At 40.9% G+C, this 27,219-nt stretch overlaps 1 protein-coding gene and 1 long non-coding RNA gene across 2 annotated transcripts in view; one reads left to right on the plus strand and one right to left on the minus strand.

Annotated features, from left to right (window-relative positions):
- Window positions 1–2,746: 2,746 nt before the first annotated feature.
- Window positions 2,747–13,061, minus strand: LOC108492813. Its single transcript, XR_001873244.1, has 3 exons — window positions 10,355–13,061; window positions 5,610–5,828; window positions 2,747–5,501 (listed from the first exon to the last, which is right to left on the minus strand). It is a non-coding gene; the product is annotated as an uncharacterized LOC108492813 (long non-coding RNA).
- A 3,202-nt stretch (window positions 13,062–16,263) lies between these two features.
- The window catches only part of RNF11 (ring finger protein 11), a 30,505-nt gene continuing 19,549 nt past the window's right edge, over window positions 16,264–27,219 (plus strand). The window contains exon 1 of the mRNA XM_017805575.1: window positions 16,264–16,754. Coding sequence (XP_017661064.1) covers window positions 16,632–16,754 — 123 coding nt within the window. The 5' untranslated portion in view covers window positions 16,264–16,631. The remainder of the gene's footprint in view (window positions 16,755–27,219) is intronic.

Here is a 27,219-nt window from a genome sequence, read left to right on the forward strand (position 1 = left end):
TAGCAAATCATATTTGTCTTATTTATTGCTAACTTCTTAGCTGTGGCACCACCTTGTGGACGGTACTACACGGAGTGAGAACAAATGGCAACGAAAACAACTAAAACAGGCATTGTGGAAAAACAACTACAGTCACACATGATTTGCTAAAGCAGAGTAAAACAACAAAATAAATTATTTCTAAAAATCCACTTATGAAATAAAATGTATAATAAATACTGTCATCAGGGTACTCAGTTGTCTTTGCAGCTTTTACCAACTCTTCTGCACAAGCCAAGAAAAGTGGCAGCCTTCAAAACTAATTTTGTTCCTTCTCAATTGACTAACCAGCAGCGTCTGAACCCCAGTTCTGTTGTTGCTGTATAAGCAGACATGACTTTTGCAACTATCCCAAGCAACGAGATCTGCAAAGTCAGAATCATAATGCTGAACACATGGAGAAAACCTCAGGTCCTGCTCCATAAATGTAAACTCAACAGTGAGATTGGTGTCTAAGCTAAGCCAAAAGAAAAATAATCTCTGACAAAGATAAACTAGTGGGTCTTTCAAATGCTCACTGAAATACAAACCAAACAAAAATAAATTTAAATTCCAGTCTGTTGGTCATTAGATTCCCAGAACCTTTCACAGTTGAGGTAACAGGGTGTTCCTGTTATGAACACTCTATCTACTGTACATCTAAAAAGATGAAACAGCTTATGCTACTAAATTTTTTTCCCTTGGGATATTCATACAGTAAATATTACTGTTATTTTACTTTTTGTACTCAGTAATAGCCTACTATAAGTGCACTGTTAGGAAAAAATACAGGGCTTTCAAACTCTTAGTGATTATTCTTATAGATTGGCTGTTGTTTTCAATTTAATTTAATTATTTATTTCTGAAAAAACAAGGCATTGGCTACTCCTTATTCACACTGAGTGCAGAGATTCTCTTTCTCCTTAGACATCATCAATGTAATTCTATTCCCCATTGCAATCAGATGCATAGTGCAGACTTATTAATGGCCTTAGATGTATCTGGATGGAAGTTTTCATCCAGAAAATTGCAGGAGCAGTTACTGTAAACACAGGGTGAGTGACACAGAAGAGACTGAACTAAGTCTATTCTTATATTGAACTCAGTTTATAAAAGTATCTTATTTCTTATTTTTTTGAGCACATGTAGATGTTATTTTTGTGCCCATCACATTCAGCTGATTTGCTTTTAGGAAAGAAGCTAATAAGCTGTGAGGCAAAAATAGCTTTATATCTCCATAATGGTATTTTCTCCAGAGACTTGGAACTCCCTTGAATATTTTAATTATCTCTTTCCTAAAAGTCAACAGAGTAGCATGGCACTATATTAAAATAATTTTCTTTGGGTTTCTGCAAGAACTGATTTCTTGCTGAATTAGCATATCAACCAGGAAACCAATTTCCCCAGCATCAGTGACCTTATGTCACTTTATGTATTACAGAAGTGAGAGAAGCGGTTTCAGAGGGCTGCAACAGTTAAAAATTATTCCCTATAAATCCACTTATTGAACTGACACATGCAGGAGGCAAACCCCTGAAATTATGTTGCTAATCTACATGGTTTAGAGGCAGATTTCTGCATTTTCAAATGTTGCACCCACTGACACAGAACTGTGGTGAGTATTAATAGAAAATGGGATGGAACAGGCAGAAATTTGGTCAGGCAGGAGAAAATCCTGTGAGGGAGAGAATGAGTGAAAAAGCAGCCAGAACCCCCAGGGTAAGACCACGGGGTACACAGCCCTTGTGGGGGGGAACAGAGGGGGCTCCTACCACAGGGAGAAGTGGAGAAAGGGATCAAACCTTACACATGAAAGTTTCAGGGGGTCCTTTAACAAGAGGAGAATTCTGAGGTGACATTCAGAAAGTCTGCAAAAAGGGATGGATAAACCTGGCCTCCTCAAGCCCAAATGCAGAACCAATCTGGTCTACAGAAAAACAAAGTGCACAAGTCTCTAGCTATCAAAAGACAAGGTAATATTATTATGTTATTTAATACTTTTTTTTCGGGGAATGAAAGTTGCATAAGCTTCTATGCTTATTAGACATTAGATTTAATTTCCCTGAGAAATGGGTGACTTGGAGCTAAGTCAGGCTTTGATAGATGAAATAGGTTATACATTTATAAAAGGAGAACAGTACAAGTAGGAACTGCTGCTAGAGGTGTCAATTTAAAGTAATACTGTCCCCACCAACCCCCCAGTCCCACGCAGAGACTATAGAGGAGCCTGAATCAGAGGAGATATGCTGTTAAAGTATTAAGTCAAGGAAAAGTGGTGGCAGAAGACAGCAGCTTATGACTAAGTGTATTTGACCTTCATGTGTTATTTTTGTCTGAAGTCTTAATTTTGTGGTTTTGGGATGGGCTCATCCACAGCAAAATTTGACATCTTCTAATAATTATCAGAGGTGCTATTTATACATTTATGTCTTGGTCTGTCAGTCTCAATGTGACTCCATGTATTGATAAAGAAACAGGTTATTTACTTACTGTTTCACTTGCTGAAGTGCAAACCCAAAATCAAATCAAATGCTTTATAATCTATTTATCTCCTAATTCCTTGTGCAACATTTCTCATTTTCTTGTTTTCCAGTTTGCTTTCCTTTTTATTCTTAGAGGCAACATGAAAGACAAAGAGTTTTCAAAAAGAGGAGGATCTGGGAATTCTCAAAACTGCAAGTTAGTTTGTTGGCATTTTCATGATGAAAAACCACAGGTGAATCTTCTTACATTATCTTTGCCTTTCCACATAAATCTTGTTGTTTTAAAACTATGAAAGTCTTTTTTGAATTTAATCTTTGTTCTTATTCTGAAGGTGCTGTAAGAATAGTTAAAAACTAGAATATGCAATGCAACACATATTTTGATTTTACCTTGCTCAAATTATGATATTCTCAACTCCTTGAGCTTATTACTGAATATGTCAAAATACATTTTAATTTATTAATATCAGTACTAGTAAGGAAAGAAATTGTGGAACAAATCAACAAATAAATTCTGCACCATAAAGCTCCAAATATTAATTTCTAGAGTAAAGTATGTGATAAGATTTTACAGAGCAAGATAAACTAAAATATGCGTGCTCAGATAGAGAGAGGTTGTTACCATCTGCAGTCCAGCTGAAGTAAGAGAACATTATGGGTATTCAGTGTCATTAAGACCCAAGTCATGTCTATATTTGTATTTTTAAGCGAAATATCACTCTGATGAGACATTTGAAATACTTAGCAGCTCTCATTATGCCTTTTCTGGGCCTCAGCCATCTGGATGGATTTCTAGGGTCACAGCCTTTGCTCTCTTTAGGATTCCTAAATAATTGAGTTCCAGCTAAAATGCTGACAAGACATAACCAAACTGCTTCAAATATTCACAGTCTGGAAGCACCTCTGGAGATCATCCAGTCCAAACCAGTCCAACACAAAGCAGAATCACCCAGAGCAGGCTGCTCAGGAGCTCACCCAGTTGAGTTTTGAGTATCTTCAAGGACATCAACTTCAAAACCCCTCAAGGCAGCCACATGACAGGTGCTCCTCTTAATCATCTTCATGGCCCTTTCCTGCCCTCACTCCAGTATGTCCATGTCCTTCCTCTTGTGGGGAGCCCAGAGCTGGGCACAGCACTTCCACTGAAGTCTCACCAGTGCTGAGTAAAGGAGAATAATCACCTCCTTTGATCTCCTGGCAATACTTTTCCTAAAGCAGTCCCGGATGCTGTGGGCCCTCTTTTCCAAGACATATATGTTTACAGATATAACAGAATTTTAAGGACATGACAAGTTTTATATTTCCAGGGTCTGCTATCTATCAGGGCAATACAAACTATATTACTCTGCTAATACATGCTTTTATGTTAGTATCAGGGATTGTATTTAAGTTCTCATTACATGCTTTTCCTAAATAACTGGTCCATTAAAACCAGTTGTTTGGGATGACTACATAGTGCCTTGTAAAAACATCTGTGCACAGATTGCTAAAGGTAACACTGAAAACTAAGTGCAGATCAGGGCATCTTTGTAGGAATGAAGGCATCCTGGAAAACTGCAATTCTACAGAATAGGAATTCTCAATTTCATCATGTTGTTAGTGTTAGGATCTAAAGATAGCAGATTAATTACTATTATGTTTAACTCATAGATAACCTTTTGTAGCAGTAACATCCAGCTCATAAACTTCCACAGTTTCCAAAGACGCTCCACACTATATCAGAAGCCAAAAATCCAGTTCTCCCTAATGTATTCCTGAGAACCTTCCACTTCCTCTGCAGCTGCCACAGTGTAACTGTGGACAATCCACTTACGCATTGACGATACACAAATTTTCTATGGAGAAAAGTCCATAGATTTTCCAGTGGGTCCTCAGGCAGCCTAAAGAAATGAGACTTCTATTAGATTTGTTGTTTGTCTTGGCAAGGAAGAGAGCAACCTTGTTCTTGAAAAATCTACATTTAGTTCCCCATCTATAAACAATTTTCATCAGTTCTTCCATCTGCAGTATAAGTCTTTGTTTGGCAAACAATTGCAGTGTTTCTTGTTATACATGTCAAATTGTTTCTGTTCTGCATGAGCTATGATGACTTAAAAGACGAAAGTTTCATGTGGTGGAAGGAGTTTGTTCCCTCTGAATCCAGTAGTGCCTTTATTGCCCTGGTTGGCCCATTATTTCTTTGCATTTCTCATAGTCTGTGGCTGCAGAAAACAGGAACAATTAGGTGAAGCAAAACTCCTTGCCATTAGTGACATACCAGTACACGAGCCAATACACAGTCTAGCTAACGTCCTTTCACCTTCTGGAACAGTTTAAAGCAGGATGCAAAATATTCTTCCAAAAATATACAAAGTAATTTCCATCCATTTTCCTATAAAGCTATGCCAAAACCCTGGGAAAGCCTTTTGACTCCAGCCTACATGCTCAAAAGAAAACTTAGGAGACTGGCAAAAACCCACAATATAATTAGGACAATGCTGGGACTCAGATTAACATTATGAAAAGCAAACACCTTTCATACCACTCCCAGTTCTCACATATCCGTGCTGAAGTGACATTAAAATTCAGATGCAAGGAAGTAGAGTAGCTCTTCCCAAAACAACACTAGATTGGCCCAGGTGGCCACAACCTGCACGATTTTTCATAGACTGACTTTCCAAACTGCCTCATAGCTGCCTCTTGGTCTCAGAGATGTTGAATATCTTTCTCAGCTTTTTCCAATGCAGACCAGATGTTCTATTGTGATAATTCTCTCATGGGCCTTTTCCATTTTGACTCTCCATCAGCTAGGGATCCAAAGAGACATTACTTGAAAAACAGGAACCATAAAAGAGCCAGGAACTTATAAATTAAAACATAAACATTAATTTGTTTTCCAAAATACAGATGTCTTTTGTCAGTTCAAGCCTTGATCTCTCCACCAGTTAAAGGCAGCAGTTGTTCTGTGGAGGCATGCACTGGAAATTAGCCAACGGGCATTAACTTTTGGTTCTGATAGAACTGAGGAAAATTTGAAACAGAAACACAGAATTAAAAGTTGTGATAGTAATTACTGTCTGATAACATTTTAAAATGCTCATGACGTTAATACCAGAAAAAGTGTCTTACCATAAGGAACTGTAAATTACTGAAGCTTTTGGACAAGACTCGGAAGAGTCTGGGGTTGTCTTTGATGATGGCAGAGGCCTTTCCTTCTCCTCACCTCACTGATCTGTTAAGGCTCAAGGACAGGGATCCATCCCTGGGGAAGTGGATCCTATGCTGGTGACCAATGCAGTGGGATTACATCAATGTGGCACCACCACAGCTCCAGAGGAAGGGACTGGGCTGGAAGAGGAAGGGACACAAAGCAGACACAGCTTTAAAAGAACACTTTCATACATTACAAACACAAGTGCTCAAGGTTCATCTGCATATATTTTGTAATTACATAACACATCAAGCCTTGTTTTCAAAAGGCCACTGAAAATTCATCTTTTTTAATGCTAAATCACTTGATATATCAGTATTATTACTATATCTTTTAGCATTTTTATATCAATAAAAATTTAATATGAGAATATTTAAAATAGCAGAAAGGCTAGAGACAAAAAAAGAAAACACCTTGAAAATGTGCATAACAAGGAGATAAGGATTAAAAGTTACTTTCTTTTTTTAACATGACCTACTTGTGCACTAATTTTTTATCTTTAAAAAGTAGCAATTCACAAGTCACACCTCTTCATTCCCTTTCAAATCAATTTTATACACCTACACAATTCTTCTGACAGTGGATTACTGCAGGTGTACACTTAAATTTGGAGTTTCCAGTCCTGCTGTATTTTCTTGATAAAATCTATTAGTACAAGAGATTCATATTACTCTGCAACTTTCAGCAATTAACTCCTCTCTTTATGATACACTGCAACTGAACATTTTATCCTACATATTAGCTGTACAACAGATTACTCTTCATGATGTGATCAGTCTCCTCTTCATATAGGTATATACAAACAACTATAATTTTTAATACAATCCACTATAAAAAGTATCACTGAATGTTTGCCCTTGTCTTATACTCCTCCAGAGACTTCTGCTTTTACCAACACTGGCTTTTTCTAGAGCTTTCTGCTCAGAATAAGGCAATTGTTTGTCCTTTATACCAAGGCCCGGCCTGTCTCTGTACTACAAGGAACTCACTTGGTGGAGCAGGGATTCTGAGCAATCATTATTCCCTCACTGGAATAAACCCTTGCTTTCCAAAACCATTTTATTACAAGCTTTACATATTCATTTTCTTTTCCCAGGCTACAGCTTCTCCTCTAGATTTCACACCATACTAATATCTGTCTGTTACTCCTATAGTTGAATTGTTTGTGCTTCATTATTTAAGTGCAGGGAATTCTAAGTAGCTGTTCCCACTTCATATGCTCTTCCCTTGAGGGGTGAACTACCCTCTGCTGTTCCCTGTCTCTCAAGGAAGAAACAACTTCCATGGAAAGGAGACGCAAAACTCCTTTCATGGCTACACACTAAAAAAGATTTTGATTTTGACTGCACATGCTCGTCCCAGCAGAATTTGCTCTAAGGTAAAATTTTAGTCTGCTATATTGCAGAAGTTCTAATATTCTCTTCCCTAAGGAGCAGACTGAGGTAAAAGCTGGGAATATGCATTTTTCTCAAAGGTTTTGCCCTAGCTCACACAATTCCTCAAAGATGCCCTTCACCAAAAATGTAGAATTCTATTCCAAAAGAGGCTTTGGATTGCTATGAGAAACAAAAAGAGTCAGTCAGGAACTCCTCAGCATCCACAGAGGTTTCTGTAAATTTTTAATAATATGTTGGTAATATGCATCCATAATTTTATCTGTTAATTTATTAGGAACACTGACTAACAGTGACTAAGTAGTGACTTTTTTTGATCTATATATGTTAAAAGTCAGTAACAGTGACTTTTTTTGATCTATATATGTTAAAAAAGAGTTGTCTTTATAAAATTCCCAGACTATTGAAGGATGAAAATCTAAGTATTTCGATTCAATATGAAGTAAACAGTTATTTTAAACTTGAAGTCTAACGTGGCAGATGTGCATTCACTTCTACAGATAATTTTAAGTAATAAAATCCAGACTATTATTGGTAAGAATTATGAAATTATTTCCTGGCTTTGTCATGTCCAGATCACAAACTTTTGTCTCTTTTTTGATCTCCATGCTTAGTCAGACATCCATTTGTAGGAATAGCAACCTCTGTTCTCCTCCCAACAAAGGGCTGCTACAGCACCCTATTCACACACCTTAATCCTTTTTACTCTCCTCATCCCTTCCAAGTAAGCCACTCCAACCAACATTCCCTGGGTACATTGCCTTCACAGAAGAAGTGGTTGCATTTTCAGCTGGAGGTGTTTCAGCAGGGAGGCACTTCTCCCAACCCTTCCCTAGATGTCGCTACAATTTCTGGCTACTTCATTACAGCCCTAATTACTAAATGGAAAACTATCATATAGGTTCCTGTTTTCTTCATATAGAAGAAACAGAAAACTGTATCTTCAGAGTGACAAAAAGATGTTTAATGTCATACTGAAACTTGAAAACAGCTTTTAACACAGGCTTGTTTTCATACACTTTTTACTTCCCTAACACTCTGCCTACCAAGTACGTTGGCTCATTGAGTCTGGAGCTGCTTGACCTTTTCCATTACTTTGTGCTGGAACAAACTATCTCCTCAAGGATATTTCCAAGGTTTCCAGATTCAGCTTTCATTCATGCTTTGCTATTTTTTTCTCTCTCCACAATTTTTTTCAAAGAATGCCTTTTGCCTTTATATGATTTTGCTACCCAAAGACTCATTTATGCTACACAAATACTATAGGACACAATTCTGTGATTTCAAGGCAGGATTCAGGCTTGTTAGTGTTTTAGCTGAATCATACTGACTTCTGGGGACAATATCCTTGTTTCCATCCCTATTTTTCACCTCTCTGTAATTCATGTTTTGTTCCTGTGAAAACAGCCTTCAAAAAGCATATGCTGATTTCTACTTGTGAGTGAAGTTTCCATATTGTCCAGAAATATGAAGACTCTCCAGTTTATTGCAAAGACCACCAAAATATCTTCAGATTTCCTAAGTATTTCAAATCTGTTGTGCTGAAGTAGTCATTGATTGGTTGTCCACAAGATGGGGCTTCTACAACAGAGATCTTTGTATCCAAATTTAAGATTCGGATGTAAAAGCTATGAATGGCATCACAGTTGACAAGAACATATTTTCAAATTTTGGCACAGGAATGGTCCTCACAAAAGGAACTGCACTCCTCATTTCTTGTGTAAAAACGATAATCCCTCAGGAAATCAAAACAGCAGCAAGTGATTTTATCTTGTCCCTAACCCTTGCACTGTACTGGTGTACAGCTTGTAAGTCAGAGGCAATATGCACATTACAATCAGCCCGTGGCTGGCACAGATTCTGTGTGGTCACCTACACCTACACGAGGTTTTGTGGAACTGTGCACAGACCAAAACACCAAATGAAGTGCATGTGGCTTTGAGATGTTTTCTAAGTCAATATATAGCCTAACAGTTGAATTTCTAAAACAGTGTGCAAGTCCTCTGTTAAGATGATAACACTCCCAAATGAAAGTTAGAGAAAGTAACTCCATGGAGTGTGTAATTTCCATAAACTTCCTATAAACTGAAAGAGGGAACAGTTTGCTGTTAACTAACTGTAGGCATGCCCTTCAAAATAAATTAAAAGAAAAATATTCTTAGACACAAAAATTTTGAAACATTAAAAAAATAGCAATAGACTTACATTACCTTCAGCTGTCTTGTTTCACTGTGTGGGAAGTGTTTGTTTAAACAGTATGTTTAAAAAAAGGCCTCTTTCCTCTTTTGTCATGTAAGTAAACAATCAAGATTTTAATGTCTTATAGGAATCTCCCAACCAAAACCAGGACAGACTAAGAGATTGTACAATTACCTTCTTGTATTCCTTGTCATAGTATTAGAGACATCAGGCAGACTTAATTTATGATCATTCCTGTTTTCTGCATGATGTAGTTGTTTTCTAGAATTTTTTGCAGGAAAGACAGTATTCCATCAAACCACAGAAGTGTTCGGGCATGCAAAAGCAAACACTGGTACAAATTTCCAGCCTGTCCCTCCCAGAGGAGGCTGTACCCACACAGACTAATGAAAAAATAAAACTGAATGTTAAGAAGAAGAAACATTTCTGGCCAGAAGGTAAAGCTGATTTCCCAGAGGCAGTCATTCACAATCACCTAATACTTTTAGTACAAAATCTTCAATGGTTCCTTCTCACATTCCTTCTGTTCAGTCTCCAGTAACTTGTCTGCTGCAGTTCAGCTGCCTAAGCTGTCACAGACCAGACTTTCAACAGGAAGTACAAAACAGCACCCTTCAGAATAATCATCTGGAGAAGCATAAAATAAGAAAATCTGAGTAGGCAGGAATTACACAGAGAAGGATAGGGAGTGACAGGCTCTCCAAACTGCAGTCAATGATGTATTATGAAAAAGGAAGGACACTAAGTTTGATAAACGGCCTTTTTGCACACACTAAATAATACTCTCTTTACTCAATGCTGAGGTTTTAACTGGAATACTCTGTCCAGCTTGGGATGCCACACTTACTGGAAAAGTGGACCAAAGAAAGAGTCTGCAGGACTCTTGAAACATATGGGAGATTTACAAATCACGATCCATAAGGAAAGACTGAAACAAAGCACCATAACAGTCTTCAGGGATTTAAAATTTCTGTAACAATATCAACAGGACACATAATGAAGAGTTTGACTTGTAGCAAGCTTACATATGAGGAGAAAATGTGAAACTGGAAGGGATTAGAACACAGTACCTGTAGCCATCATTCAGTATCCAAACAGTTTCAACGGTTTTCTGTCAAGGAATGATGAAGATGTAGATGATCTTGGGCTGGACAGAGTTGTCTGCCAGAGGGTCACACTCCATAGGTTCTCATGAATCCTTCCATGCATCATTTGATCACTCTGTTATTGCAGAAGATCTATAGCAGCTACTTACAGATAGAAAACAGATTTTAGGCTACAGGAAAAATAGTGAAAATCAGAGAAACAGGAAAACTTAGGAGAAGGTGAACAAGAGGTGTTTTAAAGTTGTGCAGCAGAATATATATTCAACTTGGACAAGGGATAAATTCTCCAATTCTGCTTCAAAGAGATAAAAGAATTTTGGGTACTACCTTACTGTTGCAGCAACCTGAAGGCCTTGTGAGGAATAAAAATTCTCAAAGATAAATGTCAAATTCAGATGAAACAGTATCATGTTCAACTTCATACCTCTCAGCAGTTGAGGTAATTCTGGCTTTTAGACCTGCTACTTCAAATATCTATCTTTTCCCACACCTTGGGCAGAATATCCCTGAAGCTGCAGTGACAGTACCTGATGACTAACAAACTGGCCACTGGTGAACTCTGGCTAGAGCTTGTTCCTTGCAGGTTCAGGAAGTACTTACACACAGCAAAAAGTGAAGACAGACCAACACTTCAAATAAAATTTAAAAATGAATTAAAATTTAAAAGATTAGTTAAACCACAGATTTCTGTGTATTGACTATCCACTACCTGTTGAATGCCAGCCCATTATTCGAGTCCCAAAGCCTGTCAGGAGGACATGTCAGCAAGTCACACACTGGCTCAAACACAACAGTTATCCTGCAGAGCTTGTGATTTCTTAGTATTCTGCTATTGGAAATGTCACCACTCATTCCATTTTCCCGATTTTTTACCTAATTTTTTCTTACTGGCATTTTCTAAGGGCATAAGAAAGAGTAAGAATCAAAACAACACAGCAATAAAGCATCTGTTGTAAATCACCTGAGAGAAACAAAACACTATAAACCAGCCAGGAACCTTTTGGGGTTATCTCCACATAATCTACTGCAACTAAAACCATTCCTGAGACACGTGACTTAATCGGCCTTTCAAAGCCTTCAGTAAACGAGATTCCCAGATAATCATTTTCGGTGCCAAACTACTTTTGCAGTTTGAATTAATTTCCTAATGTCTACCTTAAATTTCCTACTCCAATTCCATCACCTCTTGCGCTAGACTCACTGAACATAAAGAAATACTTTTTCCTTCTCTCTGCAGAGAAACATTTTACATTTTGGAAGATCATTACTGTTTTTCCCAACACTTTCATTTTCTTTAAACTAAACAACCCCAATTCTTTCAGCCTTTCCTCTTAGATCATGTTTTATAGGTCTCTGATCATTCTTGAAGTTGAGACTGTGGTAACACACGGTACACAGAGAAAAAGGAAAATGAACTCCTACACAAAATTCACCAGGAAGCTGGGTGACAGAGGGTTTGTTTGAAGAGGTTACTTTTTTATGATGACTGTTTGCTTTGTTGTTTGGGTTTTTTTAGTGCCAAAATACATGTCCTTTTTCTTCTTTGTGATGTACAGTGTAGGTGCCCCAGTGCACAGAATAGCTAGGCATTATACTCCTTGCTGAAAAAAACCATGCTGGATCTGGGCAAAAGAGTTATTATGGAAGGCAAGTTATTTTTGCCAATAATGGAAAACTTATCCTTACCAAGATAGCATCTTCAGGATAAATTAATTTAAGTGGTACCTGCAATACCAGGATAATTTAAGCAGAAGTTTAAGTAATTTTCAGAAACATGAGCAAAATCCTGCATCACAACATGCATTTCAGGGAAATATATTAGTTCCATAATTGCTTTCTAGAGCTGCATTCATTCTCCCGCAGAAAACAATATAGAGTTGTAATATATACTGAGAAATGGCTCTATGGCTCAGCTAAAATGAACAAAACTAAAAACAATCATGTGTATTTTAGAAGATGCTATGTTCTTTATAATAAGATAAATTAATTCCATCATTCCCATAATCCAATTCACATATATAATAGAAGAATGTAATTTAATTCCATTCTTCAGAGGTATACAAGGTCTTTTTTTTTTCCAGAAAAAGGTTTTAAAATAGTACTGTGTCCCACTAACATTACCTGAGCAAACAGAGCTATCTCTGAACCTCTGGGTACTATGGCATGGAGAGATCACTCAGAAGTTAACTGGCCTTCTGTATATGAATTGGGAAAACAATCTTATCCAGGAGAAAGATAAGACATAATAAGAGACTATAAGTGCCAGGAAAATAAGCTTGATGGAAAAGAAGTGAAAAAACTTTTCCATGCTGAGGACAGAAAAGGTCTTTCAAAAACTTTTACTGAGCATGACACATTAAATATATCCAAAATGTTGTCCAACAATAACATGACAATGGATCATGTAAAATGATGTCATTAAACGGTCTTTTATCTATAAATTAGGCAATTTATGATGCCAGTTTTGCAGAGAAACTATTGGGGTTTTACGTTCTCAGTGGATTTTAGATTTTTAACTCGAAAGGGATTACTTAGTAAGATAGTTCCTCATCTCTGGCTAGCTCATACAAGCCTTAGGAATACAGCGTTATGTAACTTGTCTCTCCTCATATCAAAAACCTACAAAATAAAACAAACTTTGCCTGCATACTTTAAAAACATTTTTCTTGAATTTCCATTTTGTTTTGAAAAACAGATTTCACTTAGAAGACGCTGGCTGCCAAAAAGTGGTTACAACTGACCTATGCATGACATTGCCATACCGAGGTGTACCAGAACATGAACTCTGTACGCTGGCAAATTTCAGACTATCCCCATTTCTATTCTGACAACAGATTACAGCCAACTGTTTAAATGTTTACAGGTGAGAAAAAGTTTCATTGACTTAGGTTGCCAGGTTGATATTAGTTTGACACAAATTTTTGTATTTGCCTTCATCTTTTCTACGTGTAGTATCTATGCAGCCCTTCACCACTACATGAATCTTTCCTCCTTTATAGGATCATTTTATGGTTCTAGAAAACCCAGTCTGATAACTACTTGTTCCCCAAACTAAGGAGAGGAAGTAAAAACCAGAGAGAACTGAAGCAATCAGTTAAACTGTCCCATGGTTCCGCTAGAACAAAGAAACTGTGCTCATAAATCACATCCTCTGATAAAAAAAAAAAAACAACCATACAGACTACTTGTGAGCTTCCAAATCTGTATGGAACAAGGACCTCCTGCAGCATGGACAGCTCATAAACCAGGATCTGTTTTGGTTTGGCCTATACTCTGTTTGGTCCACAGTCACCTCTACTGTTCTGCACATGCAAGGATCTGTATCTGTTTCCACAAAAGCAGATCCTTCTGAACAGCCTCTGTGCTTACCAATATTATCTACAAAGAGCAGGTACAGTGAAGTCTGCCAGGTCTGTTCAATCTCCTTCAACTTAGGAATGGTGAAAACATCTCATGTGTTCTCTGGACAAAAGACTCTCATCAACTGCTTACTGAGCAATAAGGAAAACTGACCTCTACCTTGACAAGCTCTTCAGCTGCTTTCTTGTCCCCAGCCTGCAAAAGAGGGTATCAAAAGGAGTAGGCTCACAGCCACACCATAGCATACACAGGGATATTTAAAAACAATATTTGTGAACGCAAGAATGTTTCCATTTTCCATTTTCCGGATAGCTGTACAACTTTTGAGCTGGTGATGCAAAACCATTATTAACAACCTACCTGACATAACAGGAGTGAACGGCCTAGAAAACCAGTGGTTTCAACCATCCCTGCTTCCAAGAATCCAGGCATGACTGGTAGTAGCTCTTTCTCATTCAGAGCTCTCACAGGTGCAGTCTGTTGTATTGCAAAGACAAATGTGAACTGCTGCTTCCTCCTTGGTCTCTGTGAGTCCGCCATGAAAAGAAAATCTCTTCTGGAACTTAACAAGTCTGCAGTTTTTAAATGTGCCCAGATTTCGAGTAAACACCCTGTACCTACCAATGGGAAAGTTTTAACTGGGTTTAGCAGTTATTCCTTTTGGAGATCTGCCTAAAGGTAAATAAATGCAACGTCTATACCATGGGACCCAGAGCATATCCCATCTATGTCCTGACTGTGTATTAGGATGAGACCAGGGACCTATGTTTGCACTCTGGTTTCCAAAGAAAGGAAATCTCGGCATGTCAGCCAGCAGGGAGGCACCATATGCTCCCACAGGACCTCCTCAGATCAGGACTCCAAGCCACAGTGTGGCACATGCCTGTGGTCTACACTGAGCTACACCAATGACACAGGCCAAAGCCTCACAGAGAGAACAAAATATGAAATGTCATCTGAAATAAAGAAGTCTTTCTAGTTGCCCATAATCTCATTCCCAGTGTTGCCACTGCACAACTGAAAATACAACTGAAAATAGCGCTGGATTTTCACCACCAGGTTCTCACAGCAAACACTTCTGACATTGCCTTAACCTTGAAACCAGGACTGGGTGAGGCTGAATCCTCTCCAACAACTGCTTGCCCAATTCTGTTAAACCAAGCCAGCAGACTCATAGGATAAACACGCAAATGAGCAAGTCATGTAAAACAGTCATTATTTACAGCAACGTGCCATTGCAAAGCCTCTTTATCTTGAGCAACATTCACAATTCCTGCACCATTTTCAGTTTCAGTTTCCTAGAAAAGCCTGAAACTGTGTTGGAACACCATAAATGGAAGCAGTGACAGATTTTGCACTGTGGTTGTTTAGCTAATCCGTTGATAAGCAGCAAAACAAAACTCCCTAAACAGCAAGAAAATGAAATCTCCAAGAAAGAACTTATACGGATAATCAGCAAAAAGTCTGTTCCCAGACTGACGTCCACCAGCAAAGACTGTGGAGCCAAACTCGTCACTGTGAGTAGATACTCTGACCCAGACAGGAGGTCTGGTGCAAAGCAGGGCTGACCTGTATCAGCAGAGAACTTGCTGATAAGAAGCAGCCACACCGTACAGCTTTACAGACAGAACTTTCCAGCTGGTCTGTAATAAATTTGCCTCACTTTAAAAAATACTTCAGTTTAAAAAACAGATTTTAAAATATTTCCCATGGCATGGATCTGGAAACCAAAGAGGGATTTTGAAGAACCATCACAGATTATAAAGCTGGAAAGAACATTTATAGGATCATCCTATAAGGCAGTGCCATTCCCCTCTGTGTGGGTCAGGGCTGGCACACCAACAGTGACATAGGGGCATTTGCTTTCCTGAAACGAGCATTTATCTGTACTTACCTATATTTATATGCAAGTGTAAATACTTTTTTTCAGAAAGAAAAGGAGCTAAATACATGGTTTATATTAGTATCTGCTAATCACGTAAAAAGCCTCTAGAAACGTAAAAGCGAGACAAGTGACAGCCGCTGGTTTTGCTCCACATTGGGGCTCAGTGCTCTGTCCCTACACTGGCCTGTGCCCACTGGGGTCACGCCAGCGATCAGCACAGGGATTCCCTGCCCGGGAACCCACTCGCGGGAGAACCCTAGGGAAGGTCCCTCGGCCTCGCACAACCCACCCCCAGCCGAGGCGGGCCGGGTGGTGCGGGAGGTCCCCGCGGCCGCCACGGAGGAGCCGCCCCGCTCCGCCTCGTCCTGTGTTTTCCCGTCCTGTCCCGTCCCGCCGGGCCCGAGCGGCCGCTGGCTCCGCCATGGCCGGAACACAAACAAACACCGCGCTCGGGGGCGGGGCGAAGCGGCTCCCACCATTTTGGGGCCGGGGGAGCCCAGCGGGCGGCCGGGTTCCCTCACTCCCCTCCCGCCTCGTCCCGCCGGGGGCGGGCAGGGTTGTCCCCGCCGGGGGCCGGGCGGGGGGCGCGGAGCGGAGCGGGGGCCCCGCGGCTGCTCCCGGGGCCCGGCGGGGAGGGGTGAGAGGAGGAGCCAGGGCGGCCCGTGCGACAAAGCCCAGTGCGCAGGGAGCTGGTGACCGGGAAGCAGAACCGCGCCGAGCTGTCGCGGGGCGGGCGGACCCTCTGGAGCCCGCTGCCCCACGGGGGGTGGGAGGCCCGTCCTGCCGCCCCCCCGGCTCGGGGGTCGGGGCGGCTGCGGAGCGGAGCGGGAGGCGGCCGAGCGGTGCTGCTAAGCCGCTTAGGGCCGGGGCTGGCATGAGCCTCCCCGGCGGGGCGGCTGCGGGCTGTGCGCTGCGGCGGGGAGGCTGAGGGCGCGGATCCGCCGCCGCCGCCGGCGCGGGGGGAGGCGGAGGGGAGGCCGCGCTCCCCGGGGGAAGATGGGGAACTGCCTCAAGTCCCCCACCTCGGATGACATCTCGCTGCTCCACGAGTCCCAGTCGGACCGAGCCAGCTACGGGGACGGGGCTGAGCCGGATCAGGAGCCGCCGCCGCCATATCAGGTAGGGCAGGGAGCGGGGCGGGGGTGCCGGGGCACGGCGGGGGGCGCGGGGCCGCTCTCCCCCGGCGGGGGCTGAACCGCGGCGCAGCGGGGCCGTCGTCTACTCGCCGCTTCCCCTCCAGCGCTGGGCGGCCCGAACCTCTCCCTTTCCGCCCGCACGTAGCGCGGGGGAAGGCGCTTTGTCTCGGCCGCTCCGGCCGCTCCGGGCGGGCGGGAGGCGCAGGGCAGGGGCCGCCCGGCCGGGGCCGCGTCCTTTGTTGCCGCCGGCGGTGACATCACCGTCTGGCGCGGGGGACGCCCCGGGACGGGACCGCGGGCCCTGCCCGGGCTTTGTCCGGGCCCGCTCGCTCCGCTCCCGTATTTTTAGCTGCATCTGATCCCCAGTAACTCACTCCCCCAACGCCGGGGATCTTGTTTCCCTCCGTCCTGCGGAGCACGGGAGGGGAAGTGTTTCCCATTGTTCGGGTTTTTTTTTTGTCTCAGAGAGAATCTGTTAATTTACATCTTAGTGACGAATCAGGGAGAAAGAAGAGAAAGGCCGGGTATCTGCTTTGATGGCTTTGCTGACAGCTGAGGGTAACGCTGATGTGGAGGGGGGATGGCGTTGGTGTGAAAGCGCCTGGAAGGGATGGACACGGAGAGGGAACCTGAACTTGGGATTGCACTTGTCTGCTCCCTTTGATCTCCACCTACAGAAATGTGTATTGACCTGAACGAGCCGTCTACAGCACTGAAAAATGAAAACCATCCCGTGATATAACTGCACATTCTGTTCGAGTTTTGAGAAGTATTTTCCTGTGTGGGATAATAGCTCACATTCCAGAGAAATCCATAGAAACGACAGTCAAGACGCAAATTCTGGGGGGTGACTCGGGAGCTGTACGTTTTCTAGGATGGGAGTCACTCCGTAGTTGCAGACCCTGATGTATAATTAACAAAATTGCAGGAAGTATTTAGCCGGACAGATGTGATACTTCAGCAAGTTCAAGAATTACACCCTGATAGGAGCCCCGTAAGTGTTGAAGAGAAGCCCGACATGTAGCAGCCCTTGCCGGTGCCCTGAAGCTGCGCTGGTGTGTCTTGGCAGTGTGTCCCTATTTGTTTTGTGCTGAATATTAGAATAAATTCTGTGATGTGAGGAATTTTTTTCTCTCTTCTAAACTGCTGCTGCTGAAGTCCAGTGAATAAAAAGTGCTTGCTGGCAGATATAAGTTTTTTTTAAAGCTTATGTGGTTCTAAATTACGCCTGAATTGTCCATGAGGTTTAGGAATGCACTGAATTTTTGTCAAATCAGCATAAAAGTTTGCACAATTTATTGCATGTATATCTGTGATTCTAGGAAGACTTATGGAGTTTTTTGGTTTTTTTCTCCCTTTGAAAACAATTTGTTAGCTCTTGTAAGAGTCACAAATCAAGCATATGCCTTATGCAGGCCTTCTTGTGTGGATGTCAGTGTAGGTAATGAATCTTCCTCTATCGTCAGAGGTTTTTAAAATTTTTTCTTGATGAAGAACTTGTTCATAAGTGTGGATGGTTGACTGAGAACACGATAAAGAGTAAAATAAATGAACCTGCAGGTGTCTACTCTCGAGTAAGTGTATTCATAGCAAAACTTCCCTCACTTGAATAGAGCTGTGTAGCATCAGGTGATGTGCCCACAGGCACTTGCTGTCTCAGACATTGCTGGCTGTCTTGAAAGCTCCTCCACTGATCCTAGCAGTTCCTAAAGCTTTACCTTAAAGGTAGCCTTTCGTGTCTCACAGTCAAAGCCAAAGGTACCCTTTCCACAGATTTTTGAACCACCATGGTTAGTGATTTTTAAAAAAAAGAAGAAAAAAAGAACCTACAGTATTATGCAGTGTTTCATGCACTTTGAGTTTGAGGGGATTTATGATTTTAAATTGTTTACTGTTTACACAATGTGCAAAAACTCCAAATATGAAAAATTCCTGATGCTCCATCATTGCTGTGGTGCTAGCCATAGGTCACTCATTTTTACTTTCAAGTGGCAGCTTAGATTCAGTGTTAGAAATGGGAATTTAGGAGTTTTGTCCTTGTTTTGGATAGTCGGTGCTTTTACAGTGTCTTATCCAGAATTAGTGTATAATATATAGACATTAGGAGTGAAAGGAAGGAAGAGTATAAAACAAATTTGAAAACTTGCTTGTGGTAACTAGCCTCAAGAAACTGGAAGGTGAACAGTTTTAAAGCTGGCTGCTGAAAAGTCTGCTGTAAAATGGACATCATTTAGAAGGGACTAAAAACTGGTATGTTTGCTTCTCTTGGGTTTGCAGCAAGGATGTGTCAACTTCCTGAATAGCTCTTGCAGGGTTTGCAAACTAAAGGAGACTTGTTGGGTGAAGAAACACAGTTGTAGAAGATGGCTTCTGTGTCTCTTGTAACTAACTTCTGTATTATTTTGACATTTAAAATACTTTTTCACGTCCTGCCATGATTTTTATTTAGCTGCTGATTTCCAGCTGCAAAATGCACCCTCAATAATACTTTCAGTACTGCATGTCAAATTTCTTTAATCAGTGAGTGCTGTTGAACTGGCTGTGTAAAATTCCTGCTTCCAAAAGTGAGATAGAAGATTAGACTGACAGTATGGATACACAGAATAACGGAGAATAACTTCTTTTTGGAGGCTCTGCCAATACCTGTCTCTTGGTTTCTGTGGCAGTACGTGTTATAAGCTACAGCAGAAATGCCTCAGAGAGGAAGCATCTTTTTAAACAGGTGTCTGAGTTAATGAGAAAGTGGCCCATTAATGCATCAGATATTTTCCAGTGCATTGAGCTTAACAGCTAACATGGGAAATAATTAAAACACACCAAAAAAGTGTGTTTTTATGGTGGGGGGGGAAAGGAAGTGATTTCAAGAGTGGACCAACATTTTCGTAGACGGTTGCTAATTTTGAATGCCTCCATTTTAGAACCCAAAAATTACAACTGTTTTTCTAAGTGCTAAGAACGTGAAGCTCCATTTTTAACCAGTGAATCTGTGATTAGGAAAGAGTTAGCTTTGGTTTTATTTTTTCTCAAGTCGTCAAAATTGAGTATGCTTTCAAGTTTTTTTTTCCTTTTTAGTGTATGAGTTCTTCACCATCTGTTGGCAATATGCCTTCTGCTGTTTTTCCATACAAGTTTAATGTTTTTTCCTAGTTTCTCTTACTTTTAGTAGTTCTTCTCAAAGGCTTTATTTTGCAGAACAGATGTGTCCCTTTTCTTAATCCTTGTCTCCGGTTTCTGTTCTTAAATAGTTCCCTAATAGCTGCAGGAAATAATTTGCCAGTTTATTACATTTTGAAATTTTTACACAGTAAAGTAGATGCATTACATCTTTTCTCCCGAAGTTTCTAAAACTGTGGACAAAATACACTGCAGTCTTCTAAAAAAATGTTTAGCACTTGCTAAATTAATAAGTTGACAGCATGAGAGATAAGCACAAGTTCTTGGTGTTGATACTAAACTCATAAAAGCACATTTGATATGTTGATGTGGCAGATAGATTCATAATATATTTTTTACCCCTTTACCTGAAGAGATAGAGAGCACCCCCCTTACTCAGTACTTCCCTGTGTTTTACAGGCTCAGATAAAATGCTTCAGTGGATCTAGTGGATTTTTTTTTTTTTTATTTGGAGGGATTAATTTAAAACCTTTTGGCCTGGATACTCATTTGATTAGGCTGTAGGCACAAAATGAGACGAGAGATCACAAACATGAGCTTAACCCAGTGCTGTGCTCCCATAATCTTCCAAAAGCTGTTGGGGACAGCAGGTTTTGAAAGCGCAATTTAGGGATGTCTCATGGCTTCTCTGCAACTGAGGTTGCTGGAATAGCCTCCCTGTGCCTCCTCTGTTAACTGAGTGTCACCTGAACACATTGTACGTGTGTCCCCATTCACCTGTCTTGTGCTTCATTGCAGCTGTCCCCCATTCGGGGAGGTGGCACATCGGCCTGTCATGACAGTGCTCTGGAGATGCTGAAGAAGTCCTCGGTTTGAATAGTCAGAGAATTTCCTTGAAATAGTCCACTGCATTTCTGTGTGAAACTTGCCCTGTGGATGGATGTATTGGTTGTCTTTTGCTCAACAGAGAAGCTTTTGTTATGCTCTCATCGCGACTTAAGTAATATGTTACATCGGTGTTCTGATGCTGTCTTTTCAAAGGCATGGTAATTAATATAATTAAAAGTTGCGAGCCAGATTAATTCTGATCTAGGAGTTGCACCCATTTATAGAAACATCTGTACAAAAATTCTCTTGGGCCCCAGCTGAGATGATTTATCGTCTGTGATTGTGTGTATTGTATAAGAAGCAAGACTGTGGTAGTGTAAAGTTACAGTCTTGACATGGAGTGGTTGTGTGAAGCTGGAACTGTTAGTGTATGTTGGAACAGCATAAAAGGGGGAAAGATGCCATGGGAAAACATTACATACAGAAAGATATCCATGAAAAAAAGCAAACCCACTTGTAAGTTTACGTTCATAGAAGTGAAAGGAGTGTATTTTAAAATTGTCTGTGCAGGTCTTGCCCTTTTTTCTGCTTATCCTCCACATCTTGCTGATGACATGTATGAATTACAGTTGCATTTGTGGACGTGAACTGAAATACCACTCCAGTCCACAGTTCCTTAATCTGGTGGAAACTTCAAAGGGCTTCAAAGGAGAATGTGTCTTTGTTGGTGTGTTGCTGGCTGGTGCCTTCTGGCAGAAGTCCCTGGTGGAGATCAGCTTCAGTGAGGAGAGAAAGTGATGGAGGAGCTGAAGTTGAGAGTTTGCTGCATGGATAAGAAATGGTAGAGTAAGCCAGGGATGTTTTGTGCTTCTCGTCAAGGATATGATTGCTTAAACGACCTTATATAACTCATTCTCAAAAATGAACAAGTGCTATAGTAGTGTTCTGGAATAATATTTCTACCTGTGAAAGACCAAGCACTAAGGGATAAAGTCACTCTTGATAAATAGTTAGGATACAATTTGCACACCTGCATTCAGAAAATACGTTAACGCTCCGTGTCTTGTGCTGCAGGTCTGCTAAATTATTTATATGTGAAAGCAGTAATAATAATTTTTTTAATATCATTGTAGGGATATAATGAAATATATGTATTATGAAAGTCATTGTAATTACACTCAGGATTATTTGGTAAATGTGCAATATGCAATGACACTTCGTACTCCTTCAAGGGCTCAGCAAGAACTTAGCAAACTGCCTAGAGAATTGTATTGCTGGTCATCAGTCCTAGGTGGAAAGTTTCCTGACGGTGCTAAGTCTAGATTTCCTTTCTAGACAACAGGAAACCCCCAAAACTGTTCACCCGTGTTTCCTGTCTCAGTGCATACTGGTTTCAGTGTAGCCTGCCAGGCTGGTTGATTGATGCTGTCTTCCATTTTGCTAGTGTAAAAAGCTGGTGGGGCACATAGAGAAGAGAGAAAGGAAGGCAAACGTGAAAATAAAGGATACCAGATGGTATTACAGAGTTAGATAACTTCGATCTTGAAAATACCCATTCATAGACTGTTTTAATGAATATTTGTTGAATATTTTATTTTTTTGCTTGCTTAAAATAGATTTTAAACTACATTTGGTTAAAAATGCGTGTTAGAAGTGGCTAGAGGAAATGAGAAGAGTATGCTGAAGTTTGAGTTCTCTGTGTTATCATCTCCCTTATAAAATTAGAGCCAGTTTCTAGACTCACTGTTGTTGAGTTGGCAGTAGGTAAAGATCTGTTCCTAACCATTCTGGCCAGAAGATTTTCCAAGAGGGATTTTGAAAAGAAGAGAATATAATCACATTTGACAGAGTACTGCTTTCTGCTTTACGTGGATTTCTGCAAGAAGTGTCTTAAGTTGGATCAAGATGCTGTACAGTTCTGTCCCTGTCTTCCTGTATCCCTGATCATCACTTCAACAAAGGAAGAAAGCTCGGCTTAATGAGCACTTCTGCAGACCCTGGTAATGTTTGTAGTCAAACTGGTTGTAGTCAAGAAACCAAAAATAACACCACTTGCTTATGACAGACTTGTGTCTTCCAGTCTTTGTGCTCATCCTTGGTTTTGCCTCCCCATATACACAAGAAGAGAAATGTATTTGTATTTTGAAGAAGTAATGGTCTGTGGAATAGACTAAAGCAAATCAGCCGTGACTTTTCTGTGAGCTAATGAAACAGTTTCTAAGAGACCAAAGAATTACAAAATGAGCAGGTTTTTAGGGTTGTCATGGCTGAGTTAGAATAGAACCTTTTCAGGGGAAAAAGCTGAAGAGTCACCATGCTCTGACTCTAAAAGGCAAAGCAAGCTTCGATCTCGATTTAGACCACAAGAGAAATTTGCCCTGACATTGTGAAGGTCTCAGAAGCAAAGATGTGCCTTGTTTCTGAAGGTAGGATGTGTATTTGTAGAAGATGCTGTCTTGTTCTGCCAGCTTCTTGGGCAGCCATAGCAGTGACATGTCTCAGCAGAGCTAGAGTTGTGTAACTGCTTGCTGGACAAAACTGCACTTCCAATGAAAAACAACCCCAGCCCCAAAACTAAACAAAACAAAATCCACCAAAAAAACCCACTCTAGCCCTAGCATAAGCCATCATCATCCTTGCTTAATGTCTTCTCTTTGTAACCTTAGCAGATCACTTTAGTTTCTTCACTGTAAAATGAGGAGTAAAGAAGTAATGAAGTTTATCTTTAGTGCAGGCATGCTTTGTAATTTAATTCATGTTTGTAAAGTGTTCCATGGTGATTTGATTTTAATAAAATAATATTCCTCCATTATAGAATGAACCTCTGCGGAAATTTATGACCAACCTGCTGCTGTAGAGAGGGAGTTTCATCAGAAGATCTGTTTAAGGCAGTAGATAAGTCTCCTAAAATCTGTTTGGGAATCTGATAGTTCAGCGTTTATTTGGCAGCCTGTGTTCCAGATGCTCGATTACTGGGAAGGAAGGGGCTGTGGAGATGGTAATAAGAAATCTTGCCTAATCAGGATGATGAATCTTTGCTATGCTGGGAGATTGTGCATTCTTTTGGGCAAGCCAAGCCAAACATGCAATACCGCCCTCTCCAAACTCTAGGACCACCATGCATTTAGGAAGCTCCTCTGCTTCCCGTATGTACCGCTGGTTCATTTCTGGGATCAGCTGTTGCTGGCTGTACATCTGGAGTCAGTTTCTGAACCACAGAAAACAAACTAGTTTTATGTTTTGAAGAGATAAGGATCTGTGGAATGGACTAAAGCAAATCAACCGTGACTTTCCTATGAACTAATGAAACAATTTCCAAGAGGCCAAACAGTTACAGAGTTGATTATTTTATTTACCAGCCCCTCCATAGAAATCTGCCAACCGCTCTGTTTCTCATCAGCGAAGAAGAAAGTCAGAATGCCGGTGGCATAAAAGCTGCTGGGCCACGATGCACACACGGTGACACGGACAAACAGCAGATGCGTGCAGCAACTGGAGGAGGAGATAAAAGGACCGTCCTTCCAACCGCGGTTGCGTCAGCCAAATCACAACCAGCTGGTTTATTGCACCGGGCATTTCTGCTGACCCGCCGCAACGCTCACGCGTGCGCTCTGCTTCGCGCGGGAGCACGCACACGTACCCTCTGTCAAAGGCTGGGCTCGTTTTTGAGCCTTCTCATCCTGCCTCTGTTTTTAGCCACTGGTTTAGTTGAGGGATGATGTAGACCTGAGGTGCCTGGGGGAGGACTGAAACTGTTGGAAGAATGAGAGAAACTGTGACTCAGGAAATTCAGTTCCTCCCTTAGCCCCAGCATGCAGTGACGAACGTGCAGACTATTATCCTTGCAATACTGAAGCCTGTTTCACTCAGTTGTATTTTTTGGACAGTGGAGTGCCCTCTGTGTACTCTAGTCTGCTTTTTACTCAGATGGAGTAATTCGTATTTCTAGAGGCAGTTGTATTTCTAGGTTCAGGAGAAGTCCTTGTACTCCAAGGCCAAATGCCCCATGAAGGGGTCCTCATCCTCAGTCAAAGACAAGTCTCAGCTGGCTGACAATGCTGAGTTTTCCAGAGGTTGGGATTGTAGCTAGCCCATATGCCAGTAGAGTTTGGACGGCTAAGAGAGGTCCTAGAAGCATCAAGGAAACGCCTGGTTTATGACTAATAAAATTCAATGAAGCTGCGTGACTATCCAGTTGTAAGCAAAAAATCAGTCAGTCAGTGCTGGTTTGGACAAAAGCAAGGAATTGGCTATCCTGCAGCCATGATCAAAACTATTACATTTACCAGATGCTGCCAGTTTCTAATCTTTGTCACGGACAAACTGCTTTAGAAAAAAAAAAGAAATTTGACTAGAATATACCCCAGAGATATATCTATAACATAACTACTGTCCAAGTATATATAGCTCTGTAGAGACTGTAAGGTTTCCCTGTAGTCCTCACCACTATCACTCTGTGTGGCTCTCCTGATGATTTGTGTACAAGCTCTAGCCAGAAGGAAATGGAGCAATATTTATCTGTATTTATTGCCATGACATGCATCTTGTTAGTGGGGATACAAATCTTTTATGACTCAGTGTGCGAACGTTGCAGAGTTGGATGAGGTTGGGTGCTCTTGCCCTTTCTGTTTCAGAGCTGTGGGAGGCTTATCTAAGAGATCAAAGTGCATCAGACTCCATTATTTCAGTATCTATGGGACAGTATAATGCATGAATACTTTGGGACGATGCCTGTGTCTGACTTTTATTCATCACTGTAATTAAAGCCAGATACAGAGCTTGTTCTGTGCACTGAACATTAATCACAGTGTTTTATTAACATGGTTGTAGAAATCTTTAATTCAGACATAGTATAATTTTGCAGCATAGATTAAGACCAGTATTTATTTTGCCTGAATACATAAATTTTATTTCAAGTTCAGAAAGAGAAGTGATTGCTCTCAGGTTTTGAACAAACGAGTGCAAGTGTTGCTTGATTACAGATGTACCAAACTGCTAAACTGGTTTGGTCTGTACTGTTGCTTAACAGAAAGCAGTGAACTGCTGCATTCAGTGGAAAATACATAAAAGGCTCAGCAAACCAATGCTCTAAATTCAGATTTAGTTAAGATGCTGAAATTAATATTTTAACAGTTGTAGACTTGATTTTATGCTCTATGATATTACTTGCTTAATTGCCATTGCCATTCTGATGTTTTGGGATTTCCCTTGGTTGTTTAAGTATTATGATTTTTGTTGCAGTTGCATCCATTTATCTTTAGTTTAGCTTATGAAATATAACTAAGTCATTGCTTCATTGCTAACTAAGTCAGTGTTTGCTTCAGAGTTCTGTAATGGTATATCTATATATTTGGAGACCTTGAGGCAGTTGTGGGTTGTCCCATGGAGAATGGCGTCCTTGAAAGTACATTACTCTTCTTGGAGAGGAATAGTATCACTTAAAGCAAAAATACTCACTTTAAATTAACTGTTAATTCTTTTCTAGGTTAGTGCTTTTTCACCTCGTAGTTCCTGGCTCTCTGAGGCTCTGTGGGCTGTTTTGACTGTGCTCACAAAAGCTAATGAAATCCCATCTGTAGTCATTAAACTGAAATACAGGTCCACAGCTCTACTTGACAATTTTTAGGGGTCTGCTGATCAGAAACTGGTAAGGAGCACTGCATGAATAATGTCACTCTAAGGTCTGTCCTGAGCTGAGAAAACTCTTCCTGCCCTGCTCTCCAAGGCACATCTCTTCAGCTAATGGCATTTGTGATGCTGCAGTGGCTGAGCTGAGGTAGATGATGGCCTTTGGCCCAAACATGAGTGAGATGCTCGGCTGCTCTCCCACTCTGTCCTTGATTGGAAGTGGCAATGTGGTACTTAATCCATCAGAGTGGATTCATACGATAACTCGCCTGGAGCTGTGCTGGGTTGTTTATAATCCTTCCAGTCAGTCATCTGTAAGAACCACAAATGAGATACAAGGAGGGATTTTACATTATGTCTGAATTTAGACAAGCTCTCTGAAATTTCTTAAGACCTGAAGTTGTATTTATTCTACTGTGTGGCTAAGCTACTGAAAGTAAGCTTTCCAAAGAATGCCCATTCCTTCTGTAAATATAACAAGTTTCTCAATTTACAGTAAATGGAGTCAGGGTTTGAGAGAGACAGTGTCTAATGACAAGTTTTGTTTTTAAAAATCCTTTAGGAAAGAAAAAGTACTATCTACACAAAAGTACATGCTCCAAGTAATCTTTTTTTTTCCTCTAGAAACTGTGTTCTTGTTAAGTGAGTAACCTGTTTTTTCCTACCTCCCAGAAGAAGCAAGATGACCTAGATCTAGAGCTTTCTGGGAAAAAGTTCACTTCACCCTATATATAGCTTCTCCTGAACTGTCTTTATGTAGCTGTCACCTACTCTGAGCTGATGAACTGAAGAGAAAGGAGCTGTAGTTTTAGGATGAGGTAGGAAAGGAGGGTGTTTTATCCTTCCTCTTCTTTGGGGGTCTGTTAAATAACATCGTA

The sequence above is a fragment of the Lepidothrix coronata genome, unplaced genomic scaffold (genome assembly GCF_001604755.1).
Source record: "Lepidothrix coronata isolate B3197 unplaced genomic scaffold, Lepidothrix_coronata-1.0 Scaffold12, whole genome shotgun sequence".
Lineage (NCBI taxonomy): Eukaryota > Metazoa > Chordata > Aves > Passeriformes > Pipridae > Lepidothrix > Lepidothrix coronata.